Source organism: Acomys minous (genome assembly GCF_964271855.1).
Source record: "Acomys minous genome assembly, chromosome: 16".
Classification (NCBI taxonomy): domain Eukaryota; kingdom Metazoa; phylum Chordata; class Mammalia; order Rodentia; family Muridae; genus Acomys; species Acomys minous.
Window position 1 is genome coordinate 77,834,495 of NC_140498.1, and position 27,551 is coordinate 77,862,045.

General features: G+C 46.8%; 1 protein-coding gene across 8 annotated transcripts in view; it reads left to right on the forward strand.

Moving 5' to 3' along the window:
- The window catches only part of AUTS2 (activator of transcription and developmental regulator AUTS2), a 1,106,846-nt gene that overhangs the window by 993,974 nt on the left and 85,321 nt on the right, over positions 1-27,551 (forward strand). For all 8 annotated transcript variants that reach the window (XM_084762546.1, XM_084762550.1, XM_084762548.1 and 5 more), the window contains one exon: positions 18,942-18,993. In XM_084762546.1, the coding sequence (XP_084618672.1) occupies positions 18,942-18,993 (52 nt within the window). The remainder of the gene's footprint in view (positions 1-18,941; positions 18,994-27,551) is intronic.

Here is a 27,551-nt window from a genome sequence, read left to right on the forward strand (position 1 = left end):
AGAGGCAGGTGGAATCTTGTGAGCTGAAGGCCAGCCTGGTCTACAGAGGGAGTTCCAGGGCTACACAGAGGAAACCACTCACACCACCCCCAAAGTCTTAATTGTAGTGTGTGTGTGCACGTGCTTTCTTTCTGAAGTACTTCTCTGTTGGTTTTCAGATTAAAAGTATGTGGTTACACATTCACCCTTTTGGTTTTGTTTTTAAAATGGTGACAAGTGTACTTAATGGGGTTTCTAGTGCTGTTTGACAGCTGCCGAGCTGCAGAGGCTTGCTGATACCTTGACTATTTAGACAAGGAGCTGCAGTTTTACTCACCAGTTGAAAGGACTGAATGCGAGGCCTGGAGAGATGGCTCAGAGGTTAGGAGCGCCACCTGCTTTTCCAAAGGTCCTGAGTTCAGTTCTCAGGAACCACATGGTGGCTCACAACCATCTATAATGTGATCTGATGCCCTCTTCTGTCCTGCGGGTGTACATGGAGGCAGAACACTGTATACATAATAATAAATAAGTAAATCTTTAAAAAAATTTAAAAAAGAAAAGACTGAACGCAAGCCACCCCATTCTTCTTCTTCCTCTTCTTCTTCTTCTTTAAAGATTTATTTATTTATTATGTACACAGAATACATTAATGTTTTGCCTGCATGGTATCTGTGTGAAAGTGTCAGAACATCTGAAGCTGGAGTTACAGACAGTGGTGAGCTGGGAATTGAACCCAGGTCCTCTAAAGAGCAGTCAGTGCTCTAAACCACTGAGCCAACCCTCCAGAGCCCACCCCACACTTCTAACACAGGGGCAAGAAACGTAAATCCAATAGAATGCCTTGTGTAGAAATTCATTGTATAAACACTATGAAAGTGCAAAGAGGGAAATGTGAGCAGCAGCAGCAGCATCTTCCTCTTTCTCCTCCTATTCCTCTTCCTCTTCTTCCTCTTCCTCTTGTGTATGTTGGTCTTTTGCCTGTTTGGTTTTTTTGCATTGTTATGTGACAGAGTCACGGTGTAGCCCTGGCTGACCTGGAACTTGATGTGTAGACCAGGCTGGCTTCAAACTCACAGAGATCCACTGCTCTCTGCCTCCTGAGTGTCGGGATTAAAAGTGTGTACCATCATCCCAGCCAGATTCCATCTCCAAAGTGGCTATTAGGTAGGAAGGAATCACAAGAGAGCAAGAAGTGAAGGTTCTTTTTTTAATACCCGCACTCAAGAGGCTGAGGCAAGAGGATCAGGGAGTGAAGGCCAGCATGGGTTAGTCAGTCTCAGCTACATAGCGAGAATGCTGTCTCAAAAAGAAATAGAAAGAAAGGCCAGAGAAGTTGTTCAGCAAGCAAAGCCATTGCCTGGTAAGTCTGACCTCCTCCCTCTCCCTCACCTCATACACACACACACACACACACACACACACACACACACACACACTCAATCTTTTAGAGTCTCGAGTATCGAAGCCTAGCCTGGAACTCACTATGTAGCCGGGGCTAACCTTGAACTCCTGATTCTCCTGCCTCCACTTCCCAGGTGCTAGGATGAGAGAGGTAAATGGTCATGTTATTTCTGAAGCACACTAGAGTCACACACTAATGAGGTGGAACCAGCCTCTAATCCCTGCCTAGGCCACTTATTTGTAGGCCTTTGGCTGGCCTTGTACTGGACCCTCACACTCAGCCAGCCATCTCACAAATGCATGCTGTCAGCTGTAAGTGAGCTCTGGTAACCCCGAAAAAAAAATCCATCACCAGTGGCACTAATGAAGAACAACTCAGAGAGCACAGCCTCGCTGAGGATGTTGTCGGCCACTTGATCTTTGTCGAAGGCGGACAACATCATAAATTAACACAAAAGCTACCAGCCGACAACTGCTTTGCTTTCAAACCAACCTCCTCTTCTCTGAGAACGCTCATTGCCAAATAATAAATAGCATTCCTTACCCAGCAGCCCCCAAATAAAACTGTGTTCGTTATAGGCAAGTGGCTATTTGAGAGCCTGGCTACAAGTTTCCTGTTTGACTAACACTTGTAATTAAATCCATCAACTCTAAGATTCTTGTGTAAATACCAGATGCTCGCTGTATTTTTTTTTTCTCTCTTAATTCTACTAAAGAATGTGAAAAGTTGTATGGTAAGGTAACAGTAGGAGCTGAGCATGGCAGGGCCCTGCACACCTTTGATCCCAGTACTCAGGAGGTGGACCTTAAGGTCATCGTTGGCTGACACAGTAGGTTCAAGGCTAGCTTGGAATACGGGAGATGCTTCTGAAAGAGAGATGGGGAGAGGGAAGCTGACTAAGAGTTTGGGGGAGGGGAAGAAAAAGAGAGAGAAAGAAGTTGGGGGGGGGTGGATGAATACTAAGAGGCTAGGAATGCAGCTCAGTTGGCAGAGTACCTGACTAGCATGTACAAAGCCCCGAGTGCCCTGACTTCCATCCCCAGCCCTACATCAATTGTATCTAGTGGTACACACCTGTGATCCCAATTTAGACGATGGAGGCAAGAGGGTGAGAAATTCAGGACCATCCTGAGCTCTATAGGATCACGGCGAGCTACAGGAGACTATTTTAAAGCAAAAACAGCAGCAATGAAAAAGATAAGTTCCAAAGGGTGCAAGTGAATGGAGCCCTGACTCCCCCACACCAGCTTCCTATAGAGATTTTTTTTTTTTGTCATTTTCCAATTGGGTCAGCCCACTTCAGTTACACAGCCTAGGCCCCTCCCCATCTCTAGCCCATGTTAACTTAACATCAGTGCCTAGTTCAGCAGCAGATGGTCAGGGCTGGAGCAGAGTGCTTGGGAGAATCCAGCAAGCCTGGGGGGAAGCTCCTGAAGAGAAGAAGAGAGGGCTGGCCCCTCGCTCCCTGCGGGGCTGCAGCCTGCTTTTCATGTGCGGTTGAGGCGGGCCCCGCCAGCTGTCACTTGGATTTATTCAGTGGATCATATGGGGAATCGGAGGAGGAGGAGGTTTGGGATGGTGCTGGGTAAGTCCACCTTTCCTCCTGTGTGTGTGTGGGGGGGGGGTGAGAAAAATCTTGCAGTTTTGACTCTTCAAGGGTTGAGGGGGGGAGGGCCTGACCTATATCATAGAGTTTTTCCCTGACCCCAGGGTCTGGGTAGTTATTTAAAATCGTGTATTTATTTTACATACATGTGTGTAGTAGCTCCAGGTCAGGCGGCAGCGTGCGAGAGTCTTTTCTCTTCTAACACCATGTGCGTTCCTCGGAATCAAACTTGGGTCATCAGCCCTGGCCATGAGTGCATTACCAGCTGACCCTAGGAAGGCTAACTCTTGATGCCCCAAAGTGATGTTTCAGCCCCAGTGCAAACAGCCCTCCCTCCTTTGCACCTACGGAGGGCTAAGTGTACTGTAGTTGTTACATCTGTGCTGAACCTAAGCAAAAGACAGGGACAGTGGCTTGGAGGTATATTTCTGGCATCTGTAGCGTAAAGCCGGGAAAGGGTGTTCTGTCTTCTTCCCCCCACCCCCACCCCCCCAGCACTTAGCTGGCAGATTCAACCAGTGTTTCTGGCTTTACCTTAAAACACCCAGCACCCCTGAAACCACTCACTAAACTGTTCTCTCTGCATGGGGTAGGTAACTACCGAACCCTCTTGGCTGTTAAGTTGTTGCTGACTTCAGTGGTCACTCCCCAACTAAGATGGGTTGCTTTGTGAATACCCTCCACCCCTATTGGAGAGTCTGATGTAGCACAGGCTAACCTAGAATTGAATGCAGGGGTATCCCTGAGCATCTGATCCCCCTGTCTGTACTTTTCCCAGTTGAGATTACAAGTTGGTGCCACCATGCCAGGTGACAAAAATAAGGCATTGAGGGTGGAGTTGGAGGAGGGCAGTTACTGCTTGTTTAAATACACATATATGTGTATAATATGATATAATAATTTATTATTATTATTATTATTATTATTATTATTATTATTATTATTATTATATGTATATATGTATATAAGGGAGGCAGAAGAGTTAGGTGTTCTGGAGCTGGAGTTACAGGCTGTTGTGGCCCCCAACATGAGTACTGGGAACTGAATCTGTATCCTCTACAAGAGCAGCAAATGCTCTTAACCACTGAGCCATCTCTTCAACCCCATGGTTATTTAATTTTTTTGAGACAGAGACCCATGGGAGCCCAGGCTGTCCAGGAACTCACTATGTAAGGGAGGATGACCTTGAACCTCTGACCTTCCTGTCTACCTCCTGAGTACTGAGATTTCTGCAGTGCTGGGAGGGAACCGGCACTTTGTGCATGCTAGGCGAGTATCTGTCCTACCAACTCAACCACATCCCCAGATGCTCAAGGTTTGTTAGGCCCTGCTCTCTTGAATGTGTCGATGGGAGAAAAGCACTAAAGCATGAAAGGTTGGAGACGTGGCCCATGTCACCTCAGCTACTTTCAGTTACTACTTGGGGGAAAAAAAATCACAGCAGAGCTGTCAGATGGCAGCTGTACATTTGGTGGCAATGAGAATTCCAGATTTTATGCTAATTTGGTTTCAGGTTCCTTTGAACCCACAGTTTTATGGGGCTGTGCTTAAAACTGCAATCTGTTTCAGATAAAAGAAGGGATTACTGAAGACTTTTTAGTTTTGCAAACATCCCTAGTCTCTAAAAGAAAGGGAGGGGGCGGATTTATTCCTTCATTAATATTGACATGTTACATTTCCTTGACTTTATTACAGGAAAAACTACCTTATTAAAGTGAGGGCAGGTCCCCCCCCCCCCTTCCTTCCTTTCTTTTTCTTTCTTTCTTTTCTGTTACTTCTGTTGACTTATGTTGCATCTTTCACAAACCCAGAGGTCCTCTCCCTTGGAAACTTGCACGTAGTCCATGACCAGGTCTGTGTCTCTTTCCTGTATATTCATCTTTTTTCTTCTCTATCTCCTTATTGGGACTAAGAGTCTGGTTCAGTGGTAGAGCCCCTGCCAAGAATCCCCCAGTGAGGGGTTGGGGCGTGGCTCAGTGGTAGAGCTCCTGCCTAGAATCCCCCAGTGAGGGGCTGGAGGTGTGGCTCAGTGGTAGAGCACCTGCCTAGAATCCCCCAGTGAGGGGCTGGAGGTGTGGCTCAGTGGTAGAGCTCCTGCCTAGAATCCCCCAGTGAGGGGTTGGGGTGTAGTTCAGTGGTAGAAGTACCTGCCTAGAATCCTCCAGAGAGCAGGAGCCTAGGATCATGAAAGTGATGCCCAAGGCAGCCTGCTCACCTTTCCTTTCTTTAAGTTGGCAGGTACTCAGGTTGCTACTTCAGTTGCTGATTTCTTTGTAACAAGGCACAAGTGTAATAAGTTAAAATGCAACAGTTATTTATTTGCATACAATGTTTCAATTTAGAGAAGGCTGGGAGGCTAAGCATTAGGGGCAGCACATTCAACCAGAGGTGAAGGAACCATGCCTGGCTTCTTTCTCAGATGACTGCCAGGGCCTGTGGATACAGCTCTGTTCCTGAAGTACTTGCCGTATAAGCATGAGGAACACACACACACACACACACACACACACACACACACACACACACACACACACACACACACGATAGCTAAGTTGTTACTAAGATCACAGTTAAGTCTCTGGTCCTGAGGCCCCAACCTTCCCTATGGGCCTGCTTGGGCTTCCTTACTGTATTGTAACTGGGTTCAAAGCATGAGAAGAGAGAAAGTGCAGACCTTTCAAATAACCTAGATTAGGGTTTTCAACACATCACTTCTTCCATGTTCTGTTGGTCAAAAGAGGCAGAAGTCCAGCTCAGATGCCAGGACCTAAGTTGTCCTTCCTTCCCATTGGGAACGTGGCTGGCAAATTTGCAATTATCTGTGGTAAGGTGTGGGTTCTAGCTGTCACATTTTAATTAGTAATCGTTTTCAGGAGAGTTTACCTGGGCTCTGTTTTTAGACTCATCTGTTTTATAGTTTGTGAAATTCCAAATGGGCGGCAGCGTCAGTTTTGCAGGAAGGACTTATGTAGTGGGATGTATGTTTGAAATAATGATTTCATCCTTTTAGGTTCTTGTTGTCAGAGAAGTGTGACCATTTCCTTAGCATGTTAGCGTGAACACATTTCATGAACTCTCTTACATAGAAAGCACCAGAAGATAAGGAAATGCTGGTGGTGACTGTGTATGTGTATATTGCAGCACCAATACTCATACAATTGATTGACAGACTAGAGCTGGGCACAGTGTCACCTGTTTGCAGTGGGCCTAGAAACACAAACATTGGTCTCTAGCCTTCACACCTGAACACATATGTATGTTCACACCTGAACACGTATGTATGTTCACACCTGAACACATATGTATGTTCACACCTGAACACGTATGTATGTTCACACCTGAACACATATGTATGTTCACACCTACGTGTGTACCCACACACACCAAAAATAAATAAATAAATAAATATAAATGTGTCCTTCAGAGCTGCAGAAGAAATTTCTGCCACCAACATCTGCAAGTGGTAGTTATGTAGGACCAAAGAGGAGGTGGCAGGTCCCTGTAGGTGCAAACACAGTCTCGCCTGACCTCTGATCAACACTAGTATTTTTGTGTCACTTAGCCATTTGCAAAGGATTTGTTTCTAGGGTGGGTAAGATGGCTCAGGTGGGTAAAGGCACTTGCCTTCCAAGCCTGGTGACCTGAGTTAAAAATCCCAGGACCCATGTTGTAGAAGGAGAGAATCAACTCCTTTAAGTTGTCTCTGCCCCCCCCCCCCAAATCTCTCACTCACCACCACTAAATATGACATAAATTTCTTTTTAAAAGCACATGGCTCTGACACATAAAGCCAGAGATGGAGAGTCCATAGAAGAATGTTCAGGAATCCAAGGGAAGCTGCTCAGGCTTTTGAGTGAAGGTGGCAGGGAAGATGGACCAGTGTTGAGCCAGCCACCATTTCTCGGGATGTCAATCATCCTTCAGGCTGTAAAACCCAGGCAGGTGAATGTCCTCCTTTGTTTTCTGTTGCTGTGATAAAATACTCAGACCAAAAGCAACTTGCAGGAAGGAAGGGTTTATTTTAGCTTACCTTTTCCAGGTCATGCTCAGACATGGAGGGAAGTCTGGGCAGTAACTCAAAGCAGGAACCATGGATGAAGGCTGTCTTCTGGCTTGCTTGCTTTCAGGCTGGCTTAAGCTTAGTTAGCTTTTTTTTTTTTTTTTTTTTTTTCTTTCCTTTGTCTTTTTTTTTTCCCCCTGAGACAAGGTTTCTTTGTGTAGCCTTAGCTGTCCTGAACTCCCTTTGTAAACGAGGCTGGCCCCGAACTCTTGAAGATCCACTTGCCTCTGCCTCCTGAGTGCTGGGATTAAAGGCATGCACCACTGTGCCCAGCACTTAGCTTTCTTTCTTTCTTTCTTTCTTTCTCTCTTTCTTCTTTAAAGATTTATTTATTATTTATACAGCATTCTGCCTGCATGTGAGCCAGCAGGCCAGAAGAAGGCACCAGATCTCATTATAGATGGCTATGAGCCAAAATGTGGTTGCTGGGAATTGAACTCAGGACCTCTGGAAGAACAGCCAGTGCTCTTAACCTCTGAGCCATCTCTCCAGCCCTTAGTTAGCTTTCTTAAACAGTCCAGGACCACCTGCCTAGGGATAGTGCATTCCTCAGGGCTGTGCCCATTGTCATCAATTAATAATCAGGACAGTTCCCGAGAGCCCAATAGTCCAACCTGATCTCGGCAAACCTGCGGGGAAGGCTTTCCTCTCAGATGACTGTAGACTGTGTCGAGTTGACAATTCAAACTAATGAGGACAACAAGCCTCAAACATCCTCACATTGTTGATATGGCTAAGACATGTTTACCATGACCTTTCAGATCTGGAAGCTTCTCTAGATTTATAGACCTCAGACCTGATTTTGAGCTGGGTGTTGTACACACCTGTAATCCCAGCACTCAGGAGGGAAAAACAGGAAGATCTCGAGTGGAGGCCAGACTGGGCTACATAGAGAAAGAGAGAGACTGTTTCAATAAAGAATTTGTGTGGTACATGCCTGTAATCACAGCACTCAGAAGGCAGAGGCAGGAGGATCAGGAGTTGAAGAGTATTTTGGCTATAATGGAGAATTTGAGGCTACCTTGGGTTAAAAAAATATATATATATATATATTATATATATATAATCTTCTTATTTTTTCGTGTGTGTGTGTGTGTGTGTGTGTGTGTGTGTGTGTGTGTGTATGAGTCTGTACGTTTAAGTGCAGGTGCCTATAGAGGCCAGAAGAGGGTGTACCATCCCACAGAGCTGGAGTTACAGCACTGCAAACCACACCTGTCCTTTCCAAGACCAGAAGTTTCTCTTAACTGCTGAGCCACTTCTCCAGCCTCAGAATTTAATTTTGACTTCTGGGTCTGGCCAAGGAGTAAGGAACTGAGATTGACCGCCCAGGAGTATGATAGAGCAGAAATGTGTACAGAAGGCAATAGTCACACTTTAAAGACTCACACCCCATGCCAAGATCTTTTTTATGCCTCCTATATCATTTTCCTTATCTGGAATTTGGAGAGCGCCCCAGTTTGTTGATTTTCCTTGCAACAGTGATATAAGTGGTGATATCATAATAAACACTTTTGAGAAACATGCTACTACATGTATGAATGTTAGTATCTTTAGAAGGTTCAATCTTGGAACCAGTAGACGACACCATCCTGTGTAATTTATTGCTTGTCATACCCTCTTTTCATGCCTGGTATCTCCCAGTGAGGGCTAGCTTTGGCTCAGTAGTAGAGCACCTGCCTAGAGTCTCCCAGTAAGAGGATAGGGGTGTTATTGAGGAGCTAGAGGTGTGGTTCGGTGGTAGAGCACCTACCTTGAGGTCCCCCAGTGAGGGGCTGGGGTATGGTTCTGTGGTAGAGCACCTGCCTAAAATCCCCCAGTGAGGGGCTGAGGTGTGGCTCAGTGGTAGAGCACCTGGCTACAATCCCCCAGTGAGGGGCTAGGGTATGGTTCTATGGTAGAGCACCTACCTAAAATCCCCCAGTGAGGGGCTGGGGTGTGGCTCAGTGGTAGAAGACCTGCCTAGAATCCCCTAGTGAGGGACTGGGGTGTGGCTCAGTGATAGAGCACCTGCCTAGAATCCCCAATGAGGGGCTGGGGTGTGGCTCAGTGGTAGAGCACCTGCCTAGAATCCCCCAGTGAGGGGCTGGGGTGTGGCTCAGTGGTAGAGCACCTGCCTAGAATCCCCCAATGAGGGGCTGGGGTGTGGCTCAGTGGTAGAGCACCTGCCTAGAATCCCCCAGTGAGGGGCTGGGGTGTGGCTCAGTGGTAGAGCCCCTGCCTAGAATCCCCCAGTGAGGGGCTAGGGTGTGGCTCAGTGGTAGAGCACCTGCCTAGAATCCCCCAATGAGGGGCTGGGGTGTGGCTCAGTGGTAGAGCACCTGCCTAGAATCCCCCAGTGAGGGGCTGGAAGTGTGGCTCAGTGGTAGATCACCTGCCTAGAATCCCCCAGTGAGGGGCTGGGGTGTGGCTCAGTGGTAGAGCACCTGCCTAGAATCCCCCAGTGAGGGGCTGGAAGTGTGGCTCAGTGGTAGAGCACCTGCCTAGAATCCCCCAGTGAGGGGCTGGGGTGTGGCTCAGTGGTAGAGCACCTGCCTAGAATCCCCCAGTGAGGGGCTGGGGTGTGGCTCAGTGGTAGAGCACCTGCCTGGAATCCCCTAGTGAGGGGCTGGGGTGTGGCTCAGTGGTAGAGTGCTTGCCTGATATGTATATGCAAGACTCAAGGTTTCATCCCTAGCAACACAGCAAAATGAAAAACAAATCAGATGAGGTACCTGTCGTCAACTGGGTGACATGAGTATAGATGAAATTTATTTTTAGTTTTCACTGCCTTTCTTCTCCGGTGTCAGCCTCTGAATGTTAATATTTTAATGTAGATTTGGTGGTTAAGTAAGATATATTTTACATCCTTTCTTATACTTTCCCCCCCTTAGTAGTTTATAGTCAACTCTGAAGTTTGAAAGTAAAATTCTTTTCCTTGACTTCCACACTTGGAAAATATTTATTCCCTCCTGCATCTCAATAGTATGCACCATAAACTAACACAGTTCCGTTTATTTACTTCCCTCTTGTTACAGCCGTGATGGATGGTAGGGGCAGAGGCGTACAGTGGTGGAGGGGTTGTGCTTTACAGCCATGGGAATGTGAGCCAGGCAGCCTCCTTCCTGCCTGACAAGTAATGATGCTTCCATTTCAAAACTCACCCCTTCAGAAGGGAAGGAGACTGTGGCGGCAGAAGGGCTGGGGGCCAGCTGAAGCTAACTAGGCATGCTTACTAAAAAGAAGATGGCCTGATCTGCACTTTTAAAGGAATTGGCCTATGCAACAAAGTCCCCGGAACCCAGGAAGAGTGGCATTCTCCTGGCCTGAAGAATGTAAAAGAAAGAAACGGGGAGGGAAGGTAGACTGTGGCAAGAGAAGTGTACCCCTCCTTTCTGGCAGCCAGTAGCTTCTTTGTTCCTGCCTCCCATACCAGGGCTCTTGGTTGACCATTGTAAAAAGCAGGTCCTAGCTGGACAGTGGTGGTGCACGCCTTTAATCCAAGCACTAAGGAGGCAGAGGCAAGTGGATCTCTGAGTTCGAGGCCAGCCTCGTCTACAGAGCAACTTCCAGGATAGCCAGGGATGTACACACACACACACACACACACACACACACACACACACACACACACACACACACAAGTCCAGTCTTGGACTGGGGATTTGCCTCAGCTGGTACAGTGTTTGCTGCCATGCATGTGGATCGGACCCTCAGTGCCACATATGCCACCCAGGGCTAGAGGCAACGCCTGTCATCCCAGCCCTTGAGGGGTAGCATGAGATCAGCTCAGTTGAAGGTTCTCCTCTGCTACTTAGCAAGTTCAAGGCCAACCAGGCATACATGAGACCCTGCCTGCCCGCCCCCCCAAATAAAAAAGATTAAGAAAGAAAAAGCAGACTAAGTGGCATCTACTCAAGGCTAGTTGGAGAAGGAACGTATGCACATTATTACTTCCCTTCCGTGCTCTCTCCAAACTGCTTAAGTGATTTAAAATTAAAGGCTTGAATAGATTTTTGTAAAAGCTCCCTCCTCCTTTAACTGTATCGGGAACCTCCCAGCACTACTCTGTTGGGGCCTTGCTTCAAGCTCATTATGTTTCTGAGGCTAAATACAAATAGATTAATGGAGCCTTCTCTATGCAAAACATTCAACCTAAGGCCAGAATTTTAAAGAAATCTTTTCTATTAATATGGCCAAGCTAAGTCCAGAACTTGTGGTCCTACCCACTGTATACCGGCTCAAATTTCAAACTATCCGTTATTAACCCTTTGGATCAGTGGATCTCGGCCTTCCTAATGGTTCGACCCTTTCACATAGTTCCTCATGTTGTGGTAACTCCCCCCAACTGTAAAATCATTTTCATTGCTACTTTATGACTGTAAATTTGCTACTGTTATGAATCATATTGTAAATATCTGTGGTTTTCCCCCATGGTCTGTGATGACACCCCCAATGCCCCCTACCCTCATCCCCGTGAAAGGGTCCTTCCACCTTGAAGGGTGTTGCACCCCATAGGTTGAGAGTGGCTGCTCTGGATGGAGTTAGAATCGTTGTGTTTGTTTTGCTTTTGTTGTTGTTGGTTTGACAGAGGGTCTCGTTTTATAGCTCAGGCTGGCCTCAGCTTCCTTACCCTTCTGACTCAGCTTTCCAAGTTAAAAAAAAAAAATTATTTGACTTTAGATAGATATTGAAACTTGAGAAGATGGCTTTTCCTTTTGCTTGGAAATTTTTGACTAAAAACCTTGACTGAAAGCTTTGAATTTTTTTTTTTTTAACTTTTTGACAATTCCATACAGGCCACCTTTCCTCAAAGCAGATAGTTAAACCAACCTGTTCTCCCTACACTTCATTTTGCTTTATTTTCTAGAGGGTAAGGCTCGAAAGAGACCTCTGGTTCCCAAGAACACTTTGTATTAAAGAATGGTACGTTGCTGTGCAGCAAGCACTTCTCTGAAAAGTTTAAAAAAGTTTTATTACATTTATTAGATCTATACATGTGGAGGTCAGAGGACAACTTGCAAGTGTCATTTCTCTTCTTATACTATGTAGGTCTCCGGTATGAAATTCCAGTTGTCAGGCTTGGTGGCAAACACTTTTACACTGGCGAGGTTCTATTTATTTACTTACTCATTTTTGTTTGTTTGTTATCTATTTATATTGAGATTTCCATGACAGCAGTGCTGGCGAAGTAACTTCAAAGAGATGAGACATGTGCACCTTTTTGTTATTTTGTTTGTTTTTGGTTTTTCGAGACAAGGTTTCTCTGTGTAGACTTGGTTTCTGGACTCGCTTTGTAGATGAGGCTGGCCTCGAACTCACAGAGATCCGCCTGCCTCTGCCTCCCAAGTGCTGGGATTACAGGCATGTACCACCACCGTGCCCACTGACATGTTCATCCATCTCTCTCTCTCTCTCTCTCTCTCTCTCTCTCTCTCTCTCTCTCTCTCTCTCTTTTAATTCATTTTACTAAGTGAGGTTTTCACTATGTGCCCCAGACCATTCTGGAATTCACTATCCTTTTCCCCAAGTACTGGCGTTAAGGACTTTGAGTCCTGTGCGTTAGGGATCTTGGTACCATCATTCCTTTAAAGCCCTTCCCATGACATCTCTGTAGACTGCATCTCTCCAGAGGGGCCCTGCCCTTTGTCTCCCTTTTTCTTTCTTCTCTAGCCACTTTTCCTGGGTCATAGTAGCATTTTGAGAGAACTGGGCCTTCCCTCCCGCTTTCCACCACCGTTACATTCTGCAGCCCAAGCTGCTCTTAACTGCACCGTTTGGTTTGTCTCCTTGGATACTGGTCCAAGGAGAGACCTCACCAAACTGCAGGGGTGGAAGCAAAACTGCAAATGCGTTCGGCCTGGCATGCCTTACTTCCTTCAAAGGGCCACTGATGGCAGGAAGGGGTTTAGAAAAGGAGGACGTCAAACCACCTAAGAAAGGAGCATGTTGCTGGTGGTGGAGAGACGGCTTAGCAGTTAAGGGTGGCTTGCTGTTCTTGCCAAGGGCTGGGGTTTGGTTCCCAGCAACCAAGTCATGTCACTCACACACTGGAACAGGAACACACACACACACACACACACACACACACACACACACACACACACACACACACACAATGGGGTGGGAGGAAGAGCAGGAGGAAAAGAGAATCCTACACATAATTAAACATGAAGAGAAAAGCTGTGTATTTTGGTAGAAGGTGAGTGGCTCAAATGGCTGAGGGCTCCATTAATGATCGTCTATGCATCCATCCTTCCGTCTGTCCGTCCGTCTGTCTGTCTCCTCTCCAGGGCACTTAACTGGCCTCCAGGGGACATCATGATGATAGGTGATAGAGTTACCACCCATGAATGAAGCTTTGGCTTGACTTTAACTCTCTCTATATATATTTGCTGGACAAAAGGGGATGTGTCAGCCACCACTTGGTGGGTATGAATGTGTACACAAGTCGGATGGTTTGAAGAATTGTGTGGAGGGAAGATGTCTATTTAGTCAGTTTGTGAAACCTACTGTGACGCATGGATGGAGGTTAGATCAAGACCTTTTTGTTCTAGACTCTGATCCCCTCCCCCTCTGTATCAAACAATACTATGCATATTTTGTATTATATACCTACTGTGTGCCCAAGATCAGTCCTTCTGGATGTCCATCCCTCCCTACTTGTTTGTTGCATGTGTGGCTGGCAGTTCAACCCCCAGGCTGCCGGCCTTGTAGCCTTTCCTTGGCATAGTGCAAATTTTGGAAGTGGTAACTGCAAAGGGAACAGAGCATCGTGGTTTCTTCCCGCAGGGAAAGGCGCCATGGGGACCTGGGGTCCCGATCTGCTACTGGAGGCGGAATGTAGTGGGAGCCACAGCTGTCAGTGTGGCACCCAGGGACTGCGCCCCCGCGGGGCCGACGGGGCGCCGGGGTGGAGAGGAGGAGCGGCGAGGGGCGGGGCACGTGGGGCGGGACGGAGGAGGGGCGGTGGCACCGGCTGGCGGCTCCGGCTGGGCGCGACGAGAAGTCCCGCTCCGAGAGCTGCAAGCTCCAGGAGTAAGGCGCGCTCGGTACAATCCGGGGAGCGAAGTCCAGAGCGCAAGAGCAAGGGCGGGAGAAAGAGGTATCCCCGAGTCGCCACCAGGGACCTCTTTCCTTGCCACCGATCCAGCCCCGGGCAGCCGGTGGCGCTGGCGGCGGGCCGCCGATGGAGTTCACTTGAGCCGGGAACAGGCGGGAGAGGCAGGCCGGAGCGGAGCTAGTTCCGCGCCTCGCAGCAGCTTCAACCGCAGCTTTCCGCACCGCAGGCGGGCTACACCCGCGGCAGATCGCGACTCCCGGAGCGTCTGGGTGCCACGCCGCGGCGGGCCCAGGACCCATCACACCAGCCTGCGGGGCTGCCGTACTGGAGGCACCCGCTGCCGGGGAGCCCGAGGCGGCCGCGGGGGAGCAGCTTTCGCCGCTGCCGCCGTACGCCCTCCTCCTCCTCCTCCCTCTCCCTCCTCCCTCCCTCCGCACATGGTCTCCTTTGTCCTGTCGCCGCCGCAGCCGCCTCGTTCTTAGCTCCGTGCGCCGCCGCGGCGGCTCCTGGGCCGCTACTCTTCAGCCCTGCCAGGTCCCCAGGGCGCACCAAGTTGAGCCCCCGGTTTGAGCCAGCCGGTCCCCCGCGCGCCCCGCAGGAGCTACCAGGAGAGCGCGCGGGCCGGGCCCCCTCCCCATCTTCCCGCCACCCGCCCTGGACTTGGCTGCGTTGGATGTGCGCGCGCGGCGCTGACTCCCGGCTGCCGTGGAGGAGCCGGGTGCTGTTGCTCTCGCTGCTGCTGTTGCGGCTCCGGTTCGGATTTGGTTCGCGTGCCTGGGCTTTGAGACTTTGGAAAGGAATTAGCAAAACACAGACTTGCGGACCTAGCTGGGCCGGCTGGAGTTGGGCGTTTTCTCCGCTCTGGGTTTTGGTTGCTCTCTCCCAGTGGTGTTTGGTGATACACCCGGAGGAAACCCGGCGGAGGACTCAAACCATGAACTTGGGGTTGACAAGACTGCTGAACCCCTGGCGACCAGGTACCACTGCCCACCACCCCTGGGAGGTGGGGTGGGGCTGCTCGACCGCCAGCCGTCCGCGGTTGCGGGGGCGGAGGCAAGGGTCGAGGGGTCTTTTGTTGCGGCCGCAGCCGGGCCAGGGTGGTAACAGGGGCGGGCTGCTGGCGTCTGGCGGGCCGAGCCTCCCTCCCCCACCCCTCCCCCGCTCCCCTTTGTACTTTCCGGGCTCCTTTCGCTGGCTGGGCTCGGCCGGTGAGCCGTGAGCGCCTGCCCAGGAGGCCCTTGCCGACAGAAATGATCTTAACCTCCCGGAGTGGACCTATGGCTCTCTCAGGATATCCACTAGACCCTTAGGCTGGGATGCCTTCGCCAGCTCGCATTAGGATGGGCTCCCTTGCAGGGCGCTGCTAGCTGACGGGTCACTGTCCCTGAGCCGAGCTCCGGGTCCCCGCCCTCCGGCTTGCGCACACGCGGAGCCCGGGGGAAGCGAACGGAGAGCTGGCTGGTGCAGGAACTCACACGCGCTTAAGTTTCCAAGAGGATTGTCTTTGCTGTTCCCGAAGTCCCTCTTTCTGGGGGTGCGGCTTTGGAGAGCCACCTTAGTGGTCTGAGTTTTTTTTTTAAGGGGATCCCGGTGCAGCTCTAAATGTGTGAGACCCACCCGTGCGCAGTACGGTTTTTTTATTTCTTTATTTTTATTCGGTATCTTCATTAGCCTATCTGCTTGACTTAACTTTTCTTTCCACGCCAGCTACGGCTTCTAGACCATCGAAAGTACTGATATAAAAGGCAAATAACACCCACCCTCCGGTAAAATGTCCCAAGGAGCTTGTTTCTTTGGGAATTTTAGACTCAGCCTCTGAGTGTATAAAACTCATCAAAGCCAGTCGTGGTGAGGAAACGAAATGGCAGCTGATATATTAAATTCTGTGTGGCTAAAGGTACAGGGTGCTGGAGAGAAGCGGGGAAGGCACCGATGCGTCTGCTGTTAAGACTTACCGCACCTGCATTCGTCATTGCTAATTTAAAAAGAAATATTAGCTAGGGGAACGATCCAAGTTATAGAGGGAAATGCACTTTTTTTTTTAAAGTATCAAGATGAAAACGTCCCCCACGGTTAAGGAGACCAGCGATTTGTGCAAATGATAAAAAAAAAAAAAGTGTGTGTGTATGAGGTCAGAGGACAGCTTGCAGGAATCCGTTATGTCCTTACTTCGGGGGATCCAACTGGGGTCGTCATGCTTGGCAACACACCCGTTTCCTAAGCCATCATGTACAAATGATTTTTTTTTTTTTAGTGTTGAAGTGAAGGAAAGTTACTTGAGGAAAGTCGAAGGATCTACATGGAATTTGCACCCATCAAGACTTTGCCTGGGAGACTCTTGAAGAATCTAGATTGGGGGGTGGTGGGGGTGGTCCACAAGGCCAGATAGAAGAAGGAGGGACCAGAAAGACTTTTTCGAGGCACACGTTTTTGCCTTTCCAAAGGAGGCCTTTTTAAGATATGCCTTTACTCCAAGGCTGGAGAGACAATTGAACACTTTGTGACCGATAACAGTAAATTGAAAGGCTCAAAAGCTTCCATTAAAAGGCATTGCTCCAAGAGTCTGGAATGTCTGTCAGACATATTTCCTTGATAACTGTTGGTCATAACATTATCAGGTCCTCAGGGTCACTTTTTTTTTATCTACTTGAGAGTATACTCGGAGCCCCAGTGGTGCTCACAAAGGTGACAGAATCACAGGGGCTGTCACCTACAGCCTAATCCAGTTTCTGGCCCCCATACCTAGGGCAAATGCAGTCTAAACCAGTTGCTTCTCCCTAGCTATGCTTTTGCCATTTTGAAAAAGTAGTAATAAAAAAAAAAAAAAGCAAAACAAAACAAAACAAAAAACCCAAAAACTTATTTCTTTAGGCCCATTGGGCTCATTGTAATTGAAAATCCCAAAAAATTTTTGAGTATTATTTTAGTTCTATAGAATAATAGGAGAGACAGGGTGTTGCTTGAGTGTGTGTGTGTGTGTGTGTGTGTGTGTGTGTGTGTGTGTGTAGTTTTTGTTTTTGTTTTTTTTTTCTTTCAAAAATATTAACTCCATTTTATCTTTCAAGCTGGGACTTGTTAATGACCATTCAAAGAGCATTTCACACTATTTTAAGAACAATCAAAAAACTCTTTGAGTTGACATGTTTTAGACTGCAAATTTTACAAGCATAGAAATCTCATTAATATTTGGGTATAGTGACACCCCAGGTGCAACCAAAATGCCGTGTGCTTTGTCAGATTCACGAACCTCTGTGTACATATATCAGTAGGGCTTTGTAACTCACTATTCTTGCATTCTTGCGCTGGTTGATGCTGAACACCCTCCGTGGGACTTTCTTTTGTGGCTGATTTTTGTGTGTGTGTGTGTGAAATGCTTCTATAATATAATATAATTCCATTTAGCATTACTTATGATATCAGGAAAGCTTTGTGCGTACTTTATTATTCTTACAAAAGTAGAGGGGGAAGGGAAATCTCTGCAGGATTTTTCACAAATGAAAGCAATTGAATACATATTTTGTGTTTTTGCCCTTGATCCCATTAACCCTTTGAACCACCCTATATAAAAGGAAGATTGGAATTAAATGAGAACCAGCCATCATAAAAATAGGTTAGATTTTATTTTTTGTTTTTTGTTTTTGTTTTTTCCTATCCCTGGTCTTGTGAGCTGGAACATTCCCCTCAGTTATACACAGCAATATTTCATCTCCATCAATGTGGCATTGGAAGACTACATGGAACATCTTCTTTGTCCTCCAGAGCAAGCCAAAGTTCCCTTGCCCCTAATTCTCCATATTTCTTTCTCCCATGTCTGTTGAACATTCTGTGCTTGCTTTGACAAATGTGTGTGTCTTCGTATAAAGCATTAAAGACAAGAGTTGTCTCAGAAGGGTTACAGGCCAGACACAGCATGAGTGAGTGTAGGTTGGCCATTGACTTGTCGAAAAGGTGTCTTTAAATCGGAGCACTGAGCTTTCTTAATTTCACCCTTTTTTTTTTCTAAGTCCTAGAAGTCAGCAGTAAGTCTTCAACATGAAACCGTCTCTTTCATGAAACCGATTCACTGTTTATTTCCTGGAACATTAGTATATAATGTAAAGTGACTTTATAGTCTTGCTGTTTAAACAGGCTTATTGACTTCCCTCATGTCTGTGTAATAATTAGCAGGCATGGTCTCTGAAAACCAGGACGCCACAACGATGACATAGTGGCCAGGTTTTAAACAGGGTCAGCTCTTATCTGAAACATTGAGGTTTGCCTGGTTGCCATGACAAACACTGAACATCGGGATCATCAATACATCTTTAAAAACAAATTAATTCCAGGCTGTGCTGGCTGAAACTTTAGTAAGGAAAAGCTTAATGTCGAAAAAAAAATACACAATTTTAATTTGTGGAAGAAAATTGAAAAACATAAAATCTGGTGGAAAAAGAAAACAAAAAACAAAAAAACCCAAAAAAGCCCAAAAGACAATTTTTTTTTTTTTTTTTTTTTTTTTTTTTTACAAAATAATGATCTGTCAACGGAATTGGAAAATCATTTTGTGAATGAGCTAAATTGCCTTGTGGACCATTTCATAGAAATATGTTTTGCACAGATAATATGTCTAATAAGGGCATATTTTGAAAATCAGATTTTCCCCCTTTCTTCCCCTAGCAAATAGCTGCAGTGCAGGCCTTTCTCCAACAGTCAACCAGCACCACCTGATGGAGGATTTGGGGAAATGACTGACTCTTCCATTTTTCCTAAAATGTAGTCGAATGATTTAAAATCATAGCCGCCTATGGTGCTGTGGGTGAAGGTCTTAATTGGCAGCCTTAACGCTTTACTCTCCCTTCTTGTTTTTCAGGCATCAGATGCTAGCTCTGAGAAACTGTTCAACACTGTTCTTGTAAACAAAGGTAAGACCCCCTTTATTATTCTAAAGGAATGGCTTAAAAAAAAAATGCATCTCATTGTCCTTGTCCAAGAGGAGAAGGAGAAGGAGAATTCATGTGGTCTTTTTGTCTCCCCATTTTGCGCATTGGCTCCACAGTAGCATCTGGGTGTTTTTGAGACGCGCGAAAGAAAAAAAAAATTCATCTTGAAAGAATTTACTGATTCCTCGTTTAAATTGATCGGTGGTGTTAATTTCATGTCGGATGCTGTAATAGAGAAGAATGTTTTTACAATGCCTTGATTGTTAGTTATCAACTTCCCGGCAGTCAAAGCGCTATAAATAGTGTGTGTGTACCTCAGCCGGCAATAACCAGTGAGGTATTTAGTATTCACGGCGTTATAGCCATAAACCAAGCCTTCTTCTGCTCTGGGCTCTCTCTCTGTAAAGTTAATAAATGAGCAAGAGGGGGCAGAATTTAAATACGCACTTCTCCACTTACTCCTTCCAAACCTCAGTCGATAGGATAAGAGAGGCTAATGATGCCGAGGCACATTGAGGGAAAAGCTCACCCTAGATCACTGTTGGTAGGGTTTTTTCAGCAGTCTTCATTTGCAGGTGTGTCATTGAGTATAATGAAATTTAAGGAAGTCTCCAAGCACTGGCTTCAAAAGGTGTGTAATGTGAAAGACGCAGATTTCATCAACCCACCTTCGCCTTCCCACTGTAGAACCTGGCTTAGGGGCTTCTAGGATAATTGCTAAATAAAGATGTGCTGGCCTGTGGTAACCCGTGTTCCACTAAGAATACGTGGGAGTGCTGGACCAGCTTTGGTCCAGGAATTAGGTACCCACGGGGCGAAATGGGAATCCATTTCAGCGGTTTATTTCATTGTTAAGTTTATTTCGTTGTTGAAATGTTTAATTTTTATTCTTTTTGCTTACTAGTTAGGAAGACACTTCCATGTTACAGTTATTTTTATGCCTTCCAATTATTTTTGCAATTGAATCTACCTTGATTTTAAGTAGTGCATTATATTTAAAGTTATACCTGAGGTCTGTGTGCTTATAAGTTTGCTGGGACTCCCAGAATTGCTGTCGTATTGAATATGATCCTGCATTTTAATTTCATGGTGTGATTCCAGCTTCACATTTCATCAGATTTTTTTTTTTAGTGGCCTGAGAAGTTTGTGTAAATTTGTAATCCATAATGCTAAAAGCGCAAAATAAAACCTGATGTGGGTGCTTGACACTGTATCTCCCTCAAGAATAGGAAAAGCATCATTGCTCTCTGCTCCTGTTAATTGAGAGGAGAGGAGCCGTAAGCCTTGAGGATGTCTTTGATAAAAAGGAAGTTAGGAGGAGGGGAAACTGAGGCAGGGCGGTTTCCCCACCCAAAGCAGTTTCCATGACTCTTTGACCTCCCCAACCCAGACAGACAGACAGACAGACAGACAGACAGACACACACACACACACACACACACACACACACAGACACACACACACACACACACACACACACACACACACACACACACACACATGCACTTCCAACCACCTGGGACTGTGTCTTTCTCGTGCTAAGGTGCTATGGCCCTTTCAAAGCTGGCTCGGGATTTGGCCCTAATTTGCAACGTGAGGAGGAGAACACAGATTTGATGGCTAAAGTGCCCCTTCTCTCTCTGCTTCCTGCCTCTTTCTCTTTCTCTCCCACCCCATCCCAGCCTTCGAGAGTTTCCAGTCCAACACTTCCCACATTCTTATTTGTGTTTACTTTCCGTGAGTGATGTGTGGCATCTATTTGGCTGTGAACAGTCATGCCCCTGACCGGGTGCCTTTCTTCTCTGCTGCTTTTCTGAGAGTAGTGAGGGTGATTTTCAGTTGCCTTGAAAGGATTAAGGTTTCTTTGTGTATACTAAAAATCAACACAGGCTTTTCTCCTAAGCTTTGCTTGGGAAACGTACACAAATAAGCATTTTAGTTGATGACGGATTATTCCTTCGCCCCTTATTTCCATGAAAATGGCCTTTCTTCCCTCCCCTGGAGTTTCCCCTTAATGCCTTATGCTAATTCCCATTGGTAACATGAATGACAAGCGCCTGAATCAGTGTGCAAGTACAGGTGTTGCTGAAGTAGACTGCCTGGTACTCACAGCCCCTCCTCCCTGGAGAAAGAGAGTGAAGGGCACTCTCAGACAGCAGCAGGATAGTTTTGTTAAGGGTCATTAGTATTACAACTGCTTAAAAAAAAAAAAACCTTAAGTATCCCCCACCCCCAAAAAATGGTGGGGGGTGGGCATATGGGGATGGCAGGGTGGTGACGATCATCGTGCAGGATTGATGTTAGTCACTCCTGGGAGGCAGGTCCAGTGAGCCTCCACTAGGCATGTGTGATTTGGCGGCTGTCTTTACTCCTGGTAGTAGCGGCAGCACTTTCTGCACATATGGTTGACTGGTCCTTCAGCTGTCATCTTCTCTCACATCAGGTTTAAGTTACTCGGAAAAGCCCACTTGCTTGCCTAAAAGCCAGTCAGTTCTTTCTTTCTTTCTATCTATCTATCTCTATCTCTGTGTGTGTGCATATATATGTGTGTATTGTACAATATATGCATAATATAGATACATGCAAATACACACACACACACACATGGAGTTTTATAGCTTTGCAAGAAAGGACAGGTTTACACCAGGTAGTAGACACAGCTGAGAAACTCTTCAAGGTCTTCTCTTACCGAACAGTTTTCACAAGAGTGTCAGGGAGGTCCCACATTGGCGCTGCTGAGAGCCAGATGTTCCGGGGCAGTGTATCACCCCTTGTCCTTAGCAGGAGCCTGGCAGTCTTCTGGTGTCCGAGTAGCAGGGTTAGCTGGGAAGGTTATGCCTCCGAGCCTGGTGGTCTGCTGGGTGTGCAGATTTGGTCCATAAAATTTCACTGTTGCAGGGCAGCGCTAAACTCACAAGCCCACTAGGGCATGGGGCTAGGGACTTGGCGGCTTTGATGTTGGTCTGCACAGCTTGGAGACTAGAGCCCCCAGGCTGCAACAGCAAGGGGCCATGGCTCAAGTCCATCACTCTGCTTGTGAGCTGGAGCAAGCCATTTTAGTCTCTGCAGGTCAGCAGAGTTTTCAATCCTAAGCAAACCTCGTTCTGGGCCAGCATCTCCAGTTGGGATGAAACAGTTCATTGGCAAGGGCCATGGCTTAGAGCAGACAGGGGTGTGATGACTATGTTCTCTGTAACTTACCAATTGATTTTTATTTAAATGTTCCCGTGTTGTAGGCTCAATCCAATTCAGTGGGGCAAGACCCGCATAGATGCCCCAAAATGTTGCTTCTTTTGATGCCTCTTTTACTTCCAGTTTTACAACAAGTTAATCGGGTGGCATGTGCTTGCTTATGTACACAGCATACCCATGAGAGGGGGGAGCCTTTCAAGAGAAGAAGCTAGGAGTTTGAGCCTGCAAATTAGGGGGATTATCGCTGTAGACTTAAAAAAAAAATAGCTCAACTTTAATCAAGGTCATGGCTGCCTTATCTAATCTCGATGTGTTTAAATGTTTACAGGATGTTCATGTGAATTTTATGAATCCTTCTGTCTTTGTGATTCAGCCATCTGCCAAAGGAAAAAAAAATTGGCTTTCCCACTGAGACAGAAGCTGAGAGAGACTGATTTACTTATTGCCCCTGTGTTGTGATCTGAACAGCTATGGGAGCAACAGGCTCTGTAATTCCCCAGTTTTCAGAAAGGAGCTTCTAGGAGCTGGGGAGATGGATGACTCAGTAGGTAAAGTTCCCTTGCAAGGGTGAGGGCTGAATTTGGATCCCTAGATCCTTCATTAACAGCCAGATATGGTTGCCAACTCCTGCATTCCCAGCAATGGGGAGGCAGAGACAGGAAGATCCTTGGAGGTCCCAGCCTAGCTACTGGGCAAGTGAGAGACCCTATCTCAAATAAATGAAATAAAAGCCTTGTGAGATGACCCCGTGGGTAAAGGCACTTTCCACTCAGGTGGATTTAATGCCCTGATCCCATGGAAAGGTGGAAGTGGAGAACCAATTCCATAAAGGGGTCCTCTGACCTCTACACATTTGCCATGGCACACCCACACGTGCTCAAAAACACACACAACATCCACACACTAACAACAACAACAACAATAATGAGATGGATAGATTGAGAAAGACACCCACACATTACTAGATACCCACCCACACATGCATACACAATTTTCTAGTTGATTCAGCATGACCAATATATATTACCTTTGAATTTTTTTTTTATTTTAAAGATTTACTTTTTAACTTTTAATTATTTATCTGTGTAATGGTTTATGCACATGGGTGCGGTGCCCAAAGAGGTCAGAAGATGGCATCTGATCACCTGTAGCTGGAGTTAGTTTTAGGTGATTTTGAACTGCTTGAGGTGGGTTCTGGGAATCAAAATCAGGCCCTCCAAAGAGTGGTATGCACTCCTTTACGGCTGAGCCATCTCTCCACTCCTTAATGTTCGTTCTTGCTTCCCATAGATCTTCTTTGGCAGTGTGGTAGACAAGTTCAAACATGTCCACCCCGCCAAGGTAAATAATCTTTTCTAAAACCCTTAGTTGATGCAGAGCAGAACTGAGAGGAGAGAACGAAGCCCCACAGGCAAGGAAGGAGAACAACTGGCAATCGTGTCTGCTTTTAACCAGCCTCTGTGTGGGTCTTGTCAGCTAGGAGAGGAGAGCTGCCACCCGTCCCCTGGGTTCCTCCTGGAAACCAAGGCAGGCTGTAGGGAGAAGATGCAAGAAGTTTCTTTGACCTGGTGACTTTCTTGCCCCTCTTTCCACTTTTGTCCCTGCTTCATTAACTTCTCCCGGGGGTGACTACGTGAATAAATGTCTATCTACACTACGTAGGACACCAGCCACTGACCAAAGTAATGAATGATTTCACCAAAGTCCCACTTGTCGAGTGGCTTAGTGTGTTGGCCTTACTTACAAAGCACAGACGAAGGCAGTGTTTATGACCCCCAAAGCAGCTGCATCACCACAAAAGTCCCATCATGGCTGACGACTTTGTAGAAGCCACGCCATAGAGTTCCCCCTTTGGTTAATTTTCTACTGCCCATATACTCTAGAATCTTCCATGATGCCTTGCAACTGAGGGGAGGGAATGAGGGAGTGATAGCTAACCTCCTGGATAAGGTCCTTTGACCCTTCTATCCTCCTGCTCAGGGTATTGACAGCTCCTTTACAATTGCCATAAGACCTAGCTACCACTGTGTAGTGTTCTGCTCAGTCATGACTACCAGGCTAAGGTAATCTCTACTCCAAAGTGGATGTGGGATGATCTTGTTAGGGCCGGAGAAATTTTCCCCCCCATGATACAACAGTCCCACAATGTAGACTTAGATCCTGCCACAGACTGTTCCCTGAGCTAGTATATTGTGAGGTTGGTGGTGGGGAGTGATCTAGGGAGGATGGAAGAAGCCTTCAAATCCTGTGGTGAACACAGCTTGTCTTCAGGAAAGTGAAGGAGCAGGGAGGCATCACCTACCAGCTCTTCATCCCCAACGCCAATCATGGGGAATTCTCATGGATACTGTGTCTCTCCTCCCCCCCCCCCAAGTGAGGTACCAGACAGAATGCTTGGTACCTGAACTTGGACCAGCGTGGTCACCTGAGCTTCTGGTGACCTCAGCAAGGCCTTACTCTCTGATCACAGGGATACACTTGAGCTTTGGGGTGTGTGTTGGTGGAAACAGGATTTCCAATGGGACACAGGCAAAGTAGGGCCCTGCAGTGCTTTAATTGAGAAGTCCCCCCCCCCACCTCCCCTCAGCCCCGTTTTAATACTTGATCTCCAGTTAATGGCACTCTTTAGGGAGGCATAGGTGGTGTGGCCTTGTTTCAGGAAATATATTACTGTGGGCCTTTGAGATTAAAAGCCTAGCACCACTTCTAGTTCTGGGCTGCCTTGTTTCAAGCTTGTAGCAAAGGACGTGATCCCCTCAGCGTCCTGCTTTCTTGCAGCCACGCCTCTCCACCCAAGATGACTCTCATCCTTCTAGAACTCTAAACCCAAACAAACTCTTCTACAAAATGGCCTTGGTCATGGTGTTTTATCATCGTAGCAACAGAAAAGTCACTAATACAGGTTTGTTGAGTGTTTGAGAAGTATGCCTTTTATCAGCATCACACAGACAGCCTGGCTACTGCACTGACTGAGATCCAAGGCGATGAGATGAGCAAGCGGCTACCAGAACATACTGCTGGGGCAGGGGTGTGTGGCTTCGTGGGAGCCCTGCTTTCTATGCATGGCTCTGCATAAACCAGATGTGGACGGCTCGTACCTATAATCAGAGCACTCCAGAGGTGGTGGTAGAGGCAGAAGGATTAGAAGTCTAAGGTCATCGTGTATCGTCATCCCCCCCCACCCCCCCACCCCGCCAACCCCTGCAGTGTAATGAGTTATATATATATAAAGAGATCAAAGCCAGCCAGAGGCTCTCTCTCAAAAACAGAAAGACAAAGGAATTGCAAGCAACTTTATGTCTAGTAAGTTGTTTAATTACAACAACGGTAACTGTATTTGTTAACTTTGAAGGGATAGGATTCCTTGATTTGAATACAAAGAAGGCAACATGGAATATAAAAAAAAAAAAAATGACAGCATTGTCTCTTGAGACAAGTCCCTCCCCTAAAGTAGTTCCCCACCTAAAAATAATGCAGTTGACTGTGGTATAGCTTAAGGAGGGGGAATGTGGTTTAGACTTAATATCCCTTTACCATGAACTGAAGGAGCCCATTTTACAGCCCCTCGTGGTGTCTTGGGCTTAGAGTAAGGAAAACTGTTATGTCAAGCCCAGACCTGAAATGTGTCACAGGAAACTGAGCCAATTTTATTTTTATCGACTCTTAAATCCCAGATAAAAAGAAGGTAGAATATTGTTCATTTTTTATTTTTTTTCTTTCTCCTGGAGTACATGTACATAAGTGTGTGTGTGTGTGTGTGTGTGTGTGTGTGTGTGTGTATGTGTGCCCCCCCCCCCCCACACACATTCCATCTTTCTTGGGGATTTTGAGAGATAGCAATATCTTCCCATGGAGAATTAAATAGTATTGAAGGGTAATTGGTGCTTGATGTGAGACAAAGGAGTTAGAAGTAGTTCCTTCTTCTCCCACCCCATACCACAAATAGCATGCAATCAGGCCCCCTTTGTCATGGAAATTGGCCTTCCTATGGAAATCTGACTCTCACATACAGAAGCTGTTGTATAGAATTATTCCCGGAGAATTCTGGGAAACAGATGCCTTGTCCTGGGGGTGTAAAATTACCGCAGAGACCAGAAATATTCTACGTGGGGAGGAAGTGCTTCTCTCTGGACACACAAGTCTATGCACACACGTGAAAGCCAGATGTCCTTGCCGGGTGTCTTCCTTGACCGTTCTCCATCTTACTGTGTGAGATAGGCTTTCTTCCTATCTCTGGAGCTCACTGACTGGGCTATCTGGGGCCTGTCTCGTGTTTTCTAGTGCTGGGATTACAGGTGTGCATGTGGGCTGCCATGGACAGCTGTTTTGTGGATGCTAAGAGTCCAACTCAGGTCCTCAAACCTGTGTGGTAAACACAGTAGCTGTGGACATCTCCCTAGCCTCCTTACTGAAGACATTTATTCAGTGGCTGCTACTTGGCCTTCTGGGGGGACTTGTTGGGGGGACACGTGTTGGGGAAATAGAGGCAAGAGTTGTATCCCACTACAAGCATTTAGTTGTAAGATGTTGAGAGCATCTGAAATGATCATAGTCTTACTGGGGTGGGGGTGGGGCGCAGCATTAGCCATCTTGTCACTTTCCAGAAGAAAGAAGGAAGGCCATCTCCCCAGATCCTGAGTGTCCCTGTGGCCACCTTGGGAACCAGTTACTGTGTAATGTGTTGTGTATCTGTGAATATACACACACAGCATCTGTGGGCCTGAGTGTAGAGGCCAGAAGAAGATGATGAGCAGTGATTTTCTCAGTTGCTCTCCACCATATTTTTTTTTTTTTTTTTTTTTTTTGAAACACAGTCTCTCACTGAACCTGGCAACCTTGACTGGCCAGCGAGTCCCAGAGATCCAGCAGCCTCCGCCTGCCCGGTGCTAAGATTATAGAGAACTTCACCACACCCACCCTTTTAATCTGGGTGCTGGGGATCTGAACCCTGGTCTCTGTTTGCTTGGGTGGCCAACACCTTACTGAGACTGAGCCGCCCTCTCTCCAGCCAACAAGAGATTCTTCTCACGGATGTTCAGATACTCAGATTTATTTCTGAGCCCACTTAGAAAGCCCTTCACTTCCTTTATTGGGTGATCCCTGCCTGCATCCGCTGTCTGAAAGTTTTCCTTACACCCAGCCGTTTTGACACAAAAGATGGAATGCTCTTTAGCCCCTTTTAAAGCCCATTCAGGGCTGTGAGTATCCAGTGTTTCCTTTAGACAGGATTCTAGAGCCTGGCAGTCTAGGAAAGGGACATACTCAGTAGGCCATTGTGATAATAATTACTGCAATTAAAACATCAAGTCTGTGTTACAGACCTGCAATGAAAGGTATTAGAGACGGAA